The 12,154-nt window shown below is 34.7% G+C and overlaps 1 protein-coding gene across 9 annotated transcripts in view; it reads right to left on the reverse strand.

Annotated features, from left to right (window-relative positions):
- The window catches only part of VPS13A (vacuolar protein sorting 13 homolog A), a 110,389-nt gene that overhangs the window by 34,920 nt on the left and 63,315 nt on the right, over positions 1-12,154 (reverse strand). For all 9 annotated transcript variants that reach the window (XR_012670847.1, XM_075136503.1, XM_075136504.1 and 6 more), the window contains 8 exons: positions 11,169-11,327; positions 10,789-11,050; positions 9,726-9,886; positions 8,473-8,576; positions 6,876-7,173; positions 5,289-5,684; positions 4,381-4,485; positions 4,139-4,285 (listed from right to left, as the gene is read on the reverse strand). Coding sequence is in view for 8 of the 9 variants with exons in the window: in XM_075136503.1 (XP_074992604.1) it covers positions 4,139-4,285; positions 4,381-4,485; positions 5,289-5,684; positions 6,876-7,173; positions 8,473-8,576; positions 9,726-9,886; positions 10,789-11,050; positions 11,169-11,327 (1,632 nt within the window). In the remaining variant the exon portion in view is untranslated. The remainder of the gene's footprint in view (positions 1-4,138; positions 4,286-4,380; positions 4,486-5,288; positions 5,685-6,875; positions 7,174-8,472; positions 8,577-9,725; positions 9,887-10,788; positions 11,051-11,168; positions 11,328-12,154) is intronic.

Here is a 12,154-nt window from a genome sequence, read left to right on the forward strand (position 1 = left end):
TAAAAAAATACATATACACATATATACACACACACACACACACATATGGGTATAAAACATATATAAATAAAATATGAAGCATTAGGCAGCTAAATCAGACAGCATGTTCTGCTGTTCAAATCCACAATTGAAATCACATCTGGTTTTAAAAATCCCACAGACAATCTCTCTTCAACAGTTTACACACCAAATGGGTAAGACAGGGAGGCAGGGAAGACGAAAGTAACTAATGAAAAGTTTCCAACTAATTAAAAGAGTCCTGCCACCGGCACAAACTATGGTTAACAATAACTTTCAAGCAGCAAGAGCCAAAGTCTGTCTAGTTAGCCTAGTTTTCCTGTATTTCAAACTGTTCACTTGCAACATCCAAAACTTCAAGAGCATCTTTCTCCAACATAGGTTAAGAAATGAGATGTTTATATTTAATTGCATCTGAATCCTAGCATTAAATCTTCGATGGTGAAAGACTAGTTCACCAACTTACCATGCCACTAAGTTCCCTTTCCCATTGTTTCTCACACCACAGGAAGCAGGAAGACAAAGGAAAAAAATATAGTTAAACAGCAAGATTGAAGGTGTTAATCTACATCAACATGTATCCTACCAACAAAGGAAATTTAAATTGTGTTGTAAACTAGCATAAAACACAGCAAGTAAGTCTCAACATGGAAATTAAGAGAGCTCAAAGGAAATTCAAGGAGAATCCATCAACAGTAAATGGAAGTTTGAGATCAAAACCAAAATAAGTAAAAAAGATCAGGTAAACAGAAGTTACAGAATCAACCACAGAGAACTGAAAAATGAATTTTTGCAATAGTCTTTAGCCACAGAACGTGTCACAAAATTATACTGTTTCCAAATGTTTTGCCACGCACTTGCTAAGTGCTTCACTAGGTATTATATTTATACAGGATCTTTAATTTATATTTAGCAGTGGTCTCATGTACAGTCTTCGGCAATGTTTTCTTTCCTTCTTTCTCTAAGGATGCATGTTGGTCAACTGTCTTGTGCTACACCTAATTCAAAGGACTGTCCTTGGCAAGCCATTTCATACTGATCACTGTCCAACAACTTCTACTACAACCTTTGAAGAACAATGGATTTTTCTAAAAATAGTAATTCAAGTTTCTGATAGATTGACTGCTTTCCAGACAGGGAATATGTCCAAGAGGAGATGAGTTCTATACAAGGATTGTTTTTTCCCTGAGAAGACAGTCTATCCGTCACTAAGAAAGAAGAGTGGATAAAAAAAGAAAAGCAGCAGAAAGGACTCTGCTTAACTTAAAATGACAAAAATAGAATGGAGGGAGAGGAGAGCAAGCTGAGATATGAATTAACATTTCAACAAGCTTGTTTTTTTGAAGATCAACCTAATGTAAAAGAGTAAAGTGAGAAGCACTCAAAAAATCACAGGCATTAATTAAAAAAAAAAAATCTAGGTTAGCTAGATAGCAGAGTTTCATATCTCAAGAACAGAATCTGATGGGAACTTGTTCTTGGAAATCTGTCCTGGATGCCCAAAGATAGACCAATAGTGGCTGGACTCTACCTAGATTTAGAAGACATAAGAAACATACTGGATTGAGCAACTGGGTTACAAGTGAACCACCTTGGCAGACTTAACTGTCACAACCCAGATTTTTTGAGACTGCTTATCAAAAGGGAAAATATCGACACAATCTGGAAAAGCAAGCAATTTTGGGACTTGTCCTGGTTTTGGCTGGGATGGAGTTCATTTTCTTCCTCTTAACAGGTAGAGTGCTGTGTTTTGCATATAGTATGAGAATAATGTTGATAACACACTGATGTTTTAGTTGTGGCCAAGTAATGTTTATGCTAGTCAAGGACTTTTCATCTTCCCGTGCCCTGCCAGGTACGCGGGGACTAGGAGGGAGCATGGCCAGGACGGCTGGCCCAGCTGGCCAATGGGCTGTTCCATACCATATGACGGCATGTTCAGCATATAAGGCTGGGTGAAGAAGAAGAAGGGGAGGGACATTCGGAGTGATGGCGTTTGTCCTCCCAAGTCACTGTTACGCGTGATGGAGCCCTACTTTCCTGGAGATGGCCGAACACCTGCCTGCCCATGGGAAGTAGTGAATGAATTCCTTGTTTTGCTTTGCTTGCGTGCGTGGCTTTTGCTTTCCCTATTAAACTGTCTTTATCTCAACCGATGAGTTCTCTCACTTTTAGCCTTCTGATTCTCTCCCCCATCCCACCGGGGGGGATGCGCGAGCGGCTGCGTGGTGCTCAGTGGCCGGCTGGGGTTAAACCACGACAGGAGTGAATTTTGGAACAATTTAGGAGGGGATACAGATTCCTCTGTTGATCTCTACTACTCCATTGGATAAACTGCCATATCTAATCTTTCAAAAGATATTAGGAGCGATTCTAAAAATCTACAAAGCCCTCTTTTGGTACTTGATAACTGAAAGGAGACTAAGATCAATTAATACACTTATGAAACACCTGAAAAACAATGACGGCTGTGGAACAAGCTAGAAAATTCTGTAAGCATATCAATAAAACAGCCAATATAGGAAAACCACAGATTATATATGTAGCAATGTATTTGAACTTTCAAAAATATTACCTTTGAATATTTTTTGCAGAAAATTTCAAAAGTTCCTCTAAAATAATTCAATTTATTCTAATAACAACTCTCTATCAAATATAAACCACAAAACACCAAGAATTAATAAAGTCTGACTATATTTTCTCACAGTAAGAAGTTAGATATAAAGTGGCCCATGCCGCTACACATGAACCTTTGTCATTTCAGAGCTTATCAATGAACTAGATGAGGAATCATGCATGTAAGAACCCAAAAACTATATAGAGTCAAACAAAAGTTTGGTTCAGAGGAACATAAGAATATTAGGAAATAGAACAAATGTGAAGGCTTATGGAAAACAGCCTATTCTTGAATAAAAGCAAAGAAACTTTTTTGAAAATAATGATAAGCATTATGGGAAGCTGACCTGACTTAAACACTTAAAGATCTAAATATCATTGTGTACACTTAGCAAAAATCACAATGGAACAATGACAACAAAAAGCAAGCAAAGTAGTATCAATTTAATAAATTGAGATAATGGTATTTAAATGGTATTTCTCTTCCATAATCATTAAAGATAAAATGCACACTTACGGGGCATGTGTTCAAGGTACCAAAAATGTAACAAAAAGATCTGGTTACGAATCTGATTTCAAATATTCTTTTAACTTTGGTATTTTAGTTTGTAAGCATTTTTGGTAACCATTTGGAGTATCTACAATGCTAAAGAAAAGCGAGAAGGCCTCCAACTGCACTATTTGTTAGGCTAAACTCTGTCTCTGTTTTGGATATGCTCTTTTGCTCTCCTCAAGACTCATTGGAAGGGAAGGAGGAAGATTTCACTCTTCCCAGAAGGCAGTATGGATCACTTTCAGCTTTCATAGACCTCCAACACTACCCCAAAGAGGTGAGGTGTTGCTTTTCCTACATGTCCTGAAGGAAGGCATGATGGCTGCAAAACACATACAAAACGCAATTGTGGGATACTACAGTGCAAACAGCCAAGCTGTACGCCCAGTCTGCAACAATCTAGACCTCTGCAGCATAGACAAAAGCCCAGAAGCCATTTCCACATCACTTAGCCTGGGGGCCAGTGATCCCTCTCCAGAAATGATGCATTAAGCACTCAAAAACAGCAGTGAGACTAGTCCCAGAAGAACAGTTTGAAGCTATCTGAACTGATCCACATGAGGGATTTTCTTCCTATATGAAAGTGGCACGACATGTACCAGGCCAGCCAAACCACTTTTACCAGATTACCACTGCAAAAACTGAACAGAAGTTTCAGTGCCACTGCAGAGAGAGATAATATAGCAACAGTACAGGTCTTTTTGACGTACTGTTTATGATGCAGGTAACAGAGAAAACATTTCAATTACAATGTAAGCCAGCTTTACAATATGTCCTGAAGCAACACTGAGAAAAGGTAACAGGACACAGATAATTTATTGAAAAAGCACGATATATTCAGACATTGTCACTGAACACTATGCATGGCTCATGTTTTCCATCAGCGAGTGTTCAAACCATTTTTTTTTTTCTTAGAGAAACAACTCAGAATAGCTTCCTTCATTAGTTTACCTGTTGTAAAACAATAGGAATCCACTTTTCCTTGCCTTCTTCAGCTACTTCCAAAGTGTATTTGCTTCTATTTGAGATCATAAAAAATGGAGTGAAAGTTACAATTCTAGTAATATTAAAACTGCTGTTGTTTATGGTGACACCGACCTGTGAATAGAAAGACATTGTTACAAGTACAGTTCTTTTCTTACCTCATTTATATCTCCTGAAAGCAATGAATTTGAAAGATAAATTTAACTCACTTGATATTCCTTTTTGTGACTCTTGCATTTCACAGAACCATGACTTCCAACAGTGTCCAGTGAAAATTGATCAGACAGTTCACTGTCAGTTACCATAAGTTGCACCTATGAAGAAGGACCTTGAATAAATTTTCAATTTACAGACATTGACAACATTTAAAATAATATATAAAGTATGTATATATATAAACATAAGTGCATACTGGAAATACTGGTGTTTCCATTAAAAAGACAAGACATAACAATTCCCAGTATCATCTCACAAAGGTATTTTCTACCACCCTTAGTTATAAGCTATGTGGAATAAGCATTATAAGTGTAAGATACTCCAGAGATAGCAACCACATAAAGGTCTCTTTCAAAACATACCACAATTAAAATCTCAAAGGCAAATCAACACAGACTTGTGATCTCTCTCATATCATTCATCCATCAGTAATATTCAGCATTAAAAAACTCACATAGCAGACTCAAATGGTAAACTGCACCTTAACCTTAACTTACTACCAACTCAGACCGAATCTACCAACTACCACTGCAAGCATTCGTTTTTCAAGTACCACAGCTTTACATTTCTTACACAACTTCTACATCTTATTTAGAATAAGGACCTTTACTGATGCAGTTTAAATGGAATAAAGGAAATTCTTTCATTTAGGAAACATTTCTCAGTGAGTTTTATCCCTCTCAAAGATGAGAATCTCTTTCTTAACAATACCTTTGATAATGTAAATTTCCCATCTCAAGCATATCTGACAACACACTTAAAATACTCTGGTTTTAGACAGAGCTATCGTAGGTTTCATGCTCTTTACAGAGCATAGCATAGCGTAGATAACTTTCAAAGTTATCATACAAAGTTTTCATACAACACCACAGGGGAGTACAGTATTTACAAAATATAATACCTTGTTATTTTGGAGGAAGTTTTTGGGCTGGAAAGAAAAAAGGAGTGGCTTTTTGTAATCCGGAGGATGCTTGCGGTGAATACCATCAGCTTTGTATTGTAACATTCGACCGGTTTTATTTACCATCCAGTATGGACTGTGAATTGCTATAACCATCTGCCCAGTTGTGTAGGTCACGTGGACAGCAATATCCAGTTCAGTCTTATCCAACTCCGTGATGCAGTAAAATGTTGTGAAGCTGATATCCGGTAGATTGCTTTTTATATGGTACTCACTTTTCCAGTTTTGATCAAGATAGTTAAGCAACTGTAAATCTAGTTTTGTTTGATCCAAGACTGCATTATGAATCTGGGCTGAACATCCATCTTGTAGAGTGTCATATTTGTTCCCATTTCCCTTTAAAAAAAACCAAACAGTGTACATTTCCATGAGTCACACTCAAAATTCATATCAACTTTTATTTTCTAGCTAGTTTTGAAAATTAAGGTACAAGTTAGGCAAAATTTTAAAATGCTTATTATGCTATTTAACTATGTTACATTCTTAAACATCTACCTCAATACAACATTTTACAGAAAAAAAATCTATGCATGGTCATCAATATGTAACACCAAAAAAATCTGTCACCAAATTCAAATACATAAACATGCTTAAATGACAGATTTCCCCAACTCAGTATTTTTTTCACTGAATTTATATTTGTAAGAGACATACAGAAAAGAGCCAATTACTTCCATAAATTTGGTAGAGGCCACAGTCTCTAGCTCTAGTAATGGTGCATTTGTGACAAAATTTTATGATTAAATTCTACTATTTGAGTACAAATACTAAATATTAAGACCATCTGGAAAAAAATGTTTCAGTGTCTCCCATCTGTATTTCTATTATCTTAACTCTACATCAGTAAGCAGTGGGACACAACTATAGCAGATCCACAGAATGAAACATTTAGCGCTGAGGAACCAATGTCCACATTGTACAAGTTTTAGGTGTTTTACCTGAGACTAGCTCTCACCTGGCCCTGGAATGACTGCCTATTAACAGTCAAAGTGCACCTAATCATTTAATTTCATCTGAAAATAATATAAAGTCTGGCACTAGGCTGCAATTCAAGCCAAAACCTGGCAAAAAAAGCAGGTCTGTGAGAATTTATTAATAGCATGCTACCGCTAAAAGTCATCGACAATGACATTACATAAAATGCTACTGCAGGCTTACCCATTTATGTTGCTTAAGGCAGTCGTAATTCACAGGAAAAACTACACTGTTTAATTAGGCTCAAGCTGCACTTGAGCAACAGAAAGTGACTTTCTCACAGGGCTAAACTTGTACAGTGTAAGTTTTACTTTGCATATGTATCTAAAGTATGACTTATTACTAATGATTAATGCAACCACTTTTCACATTCTGGTACTGTTTCATTTCTGTAGATACAGACTTGCCCTTACAAGATCGGTAAACTTGCTTCACAAATACTCTAACAGAAGCCCATTTTAATATCCATTTATAAATATAATTCAGCCAGCTGGTCAACTTTCATATCATAGGTAGGAAACACCACAAAGAATTTAAACATTAAAGAATTACCTCTACAGAATAAGTTATTTGATAAGGAAGCAGATTGCGGAGAAGAACAGAAGGCCATAAGTGAACAACATATGGAAAATCCCATTGATCTTCTGCACATAATGAAGATGTCAACGTGTCTTTTACAGGAACAATATTGATGATAAGTGAGTGGTTAGTTGACCTCACAGACTGGCATTTCCTTTGTAATAAACTGTCAACTTTTTTCATAATTTCATCAAATGTAATTCCTTCACACATATCATATTCTCCATCCACTCCACTTTCATTGGCTAGTGGTTGCAAACTCAGTATGGATCTGTAAATGAAAACGTTTTTTAAACACCCAATATGAGATTTAATTTTTCAATTACGAAAAAGTACTATGCAACATTAACATTCTAGTAGTATTTGGATTTTGGAAGATTTCTGACAGTAATTCATTGCCTGCCTTTATCTTGCTTAAAGGAGGAAGCAAAAGGTAGTCTGGATCCCAAAAGTTCATGGAATTGTACCACTTGGGGTTTTTTGTTCCATACCTCTACATACTTTGCTTGCAAAGAAGGGACTGTTGGAGATTCTTATGAAGAGGCTACTGAATTCCCTTAGAAGTGCTGCTATATTCCTGTTCCAAGCAAAAGGTCTGGATAAACAAGTCACTCCTATGACAGACCTGCAGAAAGTGCCCTTCTTTCCAGTTACATAAAGCTTTATGGATTATTTACACACATGGCTTTTGTAAGGCAACTGCTTTAATCCAATCAGCTGCTCCTTGACTGAAGATTTTTGTTAGTAAACATTTCCTGACTGCCTAGTAGAACTCACCCATATATCTGTGCAATGAATCAAAATGTCAGTAAGCTTTATTAAATAAAATACAGATAGTTAGAAATATTAATGAACTTACATTATCTACAGTAAAGTGTAACTTATTTAATGAAAAAGATACACAGCTGTCATCTTAAAAAAAATGGGGAGTGTGTTTGGGGGAAAACAGAAGGAAAAAATCTCTGTAATCATAAAAAGCAATCAAAACAAACTTATCTGCCTAAAAGCTGGTGACAGTTCAGCTAAATTGTACATATAAACTCATTGCAGTTTTAAGTGGGTATTAGCTTGAAGGTGCTAATAGCATAATTGTGCTGGAAGCCAACTCCTTCTGAGGTTGACAAGTCTTTTTCTACATCTGTGATAGAGGTTAAATGTATTAGTTTCAATTTTTTACTTCAGAATCACAAAAATCAAAAGAAGCCTTTCAAAAAAAAAAGCTGTAATACATCACTGGACATAACTCCACTAAGAAAAAAAGTCTGTACTGTGTGGATAACAATCACTGTGTTCCAGAAGTACCTGGGCTTGGACTCTTAAAGTAACTTAGCTAATTTAAGTTCAGTAAAATGGATTTCAAAAGACTTCCAGTTCAGGAATTAAATAGTGTTCTGTTTTAACTCAGACTAGATGCTCTGAGAAGATCCTACCCAACAATAATAGTACAGTATTAATTACAGTATTAGGTAGCAAAGGGAAAAAAATTTGGGGTTTTAGCATAATTGTATGGACATAATTATCAACAATGTATAAACATATTCCATGATAAAAGAACAATGCAATAAAGTACCTGTAAGAGGACAATGGTATGTTGAATTCATTTTCTGGTGAAGCAGTCCCTAAACATCTTCCTTCCTCAAAAATATTTAACGGGATTGAAAAATGATTCCTTATCTATGTGAAATAAAAATCCAGCAACATACATTAGGAAAAACTGGAAAGATAAAAGTGTTTTGAGCCTAATAGATCACAGAATGAGAACTCTCTCATTGTTCACCTTACCCATTTACCATTCAAGGTCACGGTATTTCAAAAGAACTCTCTCTAATACCAGCAAATCTACTTAAATGATTTGGTTTTGCAGTTTAATGCTATATTTTAATTATGAAATTAATACATTAGCTGTAAAGGAGAAACATAAAGCCCTGTAAAACCACAGACAAATCTGAACTATATAATAATTTTCCAAAGAACTTTCTTCTAAAAATATAACAGATAACAAGGATGTGTGGGTCAAAATCCATATAGCAGAAAACACAAGGGAAGTCAAATATTCATTTAAGGTTAAACCATCAACGCCCATAATAATTTGGGGGGTATATAGTTCTCTTGTTCTTTGCAAACATTTTTTTTTTTATTTCAGGGTTAATTTAATGACATTATTAGGTCCAGGAAAAAAAAAATTAATTTAGGGAAGAATAAAATAGTAAATCTCGTTATTAACCAAGTCATAAACCACTCTGGGCAAAAGCAGCAAGTGAAATGTAACAGGGGCACTATCACTATAGAACCCTAGTATCTGGACCATCCCTGTACTTGTAAACTATATAATGTCTATTAAAAATACTATTCAATCAAAAAAGATATATGCTCAAAGGGCTCACTCTTCAGCTGACTTGGTACTAAATTTGAAATTCATGTATCAATGGTATAGGATGAAGAAAAAGAGATAATCCGACAGCAGGATAACCTCGCGGAACCAAGGTAAGGTTAAGAGAGGTTTGATCACACAAAGCAAAAATAGTTCAACAAGACTGAAATTAGAGCTAGTATTAAAAAACATTACTGATGAATTACTCTGATCTAAAAACTGGTCCATTTCCACCCCCACCCCACTCCCTGTCTTTGTTACTTTGAAAAAGCTTTTTATTCTTGAAAATCTCTTCTAAACTACCTTATAATACACAACAGCAAAGTTATATGAATTGTTCAGGTAAGTTTTTAAAACATGTTTTTTTTAAATGTTTATTTAAAGTCCATAGGATCATTTTCATTAAAAAATTAAAATAATAATGAAATTATAATGTATAGAAGTATAATAACCTGAATAGGAGAACGTATAGTTATCATCTTGCTTCCTTCAACAGTATCAATTTGGCAGACAATAGACCTTTCAACACCTGATTCCTCGTGTCTCACTCTGTAAATACATCGACCCACTTTAGTCAATGGAATCTTTTCCACAGTGGAATGATTATGTGGACCTAGAATTTATAAGATAAGAAATGAAAAACTCAAAAGGAGCATAAAGATACCTTTGAAAGACAGAAACATGCATTCAATCTACTAAAAAAAGATTTAAAGCAGATGAAAAAGTACAAGCACTACTTTTAATATGCCAATCTTGCACTGTTACTAAAGAAACAGCAAAGATTCTTTTGTCACCACAGGAAAAAGTGTAAATGAGTCCATCACTCATATATTTAAGTGGGTTTTGCCACTGCAAATAAAATTAGTGCCTAAAGAGAAATGTATACAAGATGTAATGGCTTATTAACAAGGTATAGCTCATATGTATTGCGAAAACAATTCAACTAATAAATCATATGGTCAAGACCATTTTGAAAAATCAGTTTTGAAAAACTGTCAATTGTTACAATGAATCAACTTAAATTTTTAACACATACACTATTCAAAATAGCTGAATTTTACTTTTAGCTTTAACTGTGTTTTACTTTAAATTATTTAAAACAATCTTTTCCTAAAAACATCCCCCCCTTAAGAGTACTTCTTCTATGAACACACATATATACAGGCCTCAGAATTCTACAAAAAAAAAAATTATTTTGGGCAGCTTAATTCTGCATTAACATGTGAATACAAACAAAAATATTTGATTGCCGTAAAATTATGAAATAAAGATTAGTTACCTAAATAATTTATCATCGTAGGAAATTTATGCTACAAAAATTAACAAGCATGATACATATAAGTTTTAGCTGCAAAGACTAAAGCAGTATTTCAAATACTGCCACGCATCTAGAATCCAAAGAAACACTCCTTTCATGTCATGTAGTCCCCAATACTTATTGACCTGTACAAGATGCAGTATTATGCATCACGCAGTAGTTTCAAAAACAGAAGATGTATGAACTTTGGAACTTACATATCTGAATGTAAAACCTCTTGCTACTCAGAGTTGTCATTGCTGTGAACTGGTCACTCTCATTTTTAGTTCTGACAAATTCCATATTTAAATTCTCTCCATCTCTTAAATGAAATATTTTTGCTCCAAATTCAACATTAAGGACACTAAAGGAATCACTAGGCAAGACAGTGATGGGAAGTCCTAAAGAATTTATTATTACAAATGGTGCTCGGTCTTTTTTGAAGATGTCTGAAGTTTGACTAGCTGCTTCAGCAAATGCCTAGAAAGCAAAGTATAGATACAAAACACAAATATACTGAATGAGACTTCATCAAGATGATCTGTGCAAACATTCATTTAACAATTCTGACACTGTATAGTTAAGCAATCTTTCTTACCGTGCCCAAGTTACTCAACATTTGTAGCCCACATTTGGATAACGTAATGTTCAGCTGGTCTTTTGAGGAAACATTTATTACTGTTTTATATTCCGGAACTTTGTAGTTTTCTTCTTCTGCATCTGATTCAACCAATGCTTTTTTAGCCTTCTTCTTCATCTGAAAGGAGATTTTTAAAGAACTCTTATCTGACCACTTCTTCTGTAGAAGCAAGTTTCACCTCAAGACTCTCTTTCTCTCCCTTTCCCACTTCTATGTCCTGCTATGGTTTTCCTTTTTTTGTTCATGTTTTTAAGACTCAAATAAAAACAAAAGAGGGAGAGAATAAAGAAGGCAAAAGATGTATTTCAGAAGTCAAAGCAATTCCAATAACAGTAGCTAAATTTATGATTACTCAAAAATAAAGAACATAGATATATTAACTACTAACATATCCAGTAAATGCTGTGTGAAAACATTCATCTTAACATATCTAGTAACACTGTGTAAAAACTATTATACATAATTGATTTCCTATTCTTAAAACAGTAACCTCAAATTTAGTTTTTGTATGTTTCCAAACCAAATACTTATTTTGTATGTTTTCATTTGTTTGAAGGAAAAAAATAAAAATCACATGGAATATATTTTCCAGGTCTTCAACACTTCTGGAAATTATTTATTTCCAAATGTTGTATTTCAAAACTAGGGAAGAAGATATAAGGTTTGACTCAGTATCTTCTATCTTTCTCCTGCATTAGGTCTCATATCTTTTTGGAAAATTCTTAGGAATATTTTTAACAGCAATTTCTTAATTGCAATATCTCAGTCCATAATCTTTACCCTTCTGAGGCCATTACTGTAGAAAGTTGTTTCATAATGACAGTCCTAGGAAAAGGGTGGTTTTTCCATTCTCAGCTACCTCTCAGCTAAAAATACTTGAAAAGTTTTGAAAAAAATCAGAAAACAATGCAATAGAACAGACTATTTCCTTATGAAAGACAGAA

Source organism: Calonectris borealis, chromosome Z (assembly GCF_964195595.1).
Source record: "Calonectris borealis chromosome Z, bCalBor7.hap1.2, whole genome shotgun sequence".
Taxonomy (NCBI): Eukaryota; Metazoa; Chordata; class Aves; order Procellariiformes; family Procellariidae; genus Calonectris; species Calonectris borealis.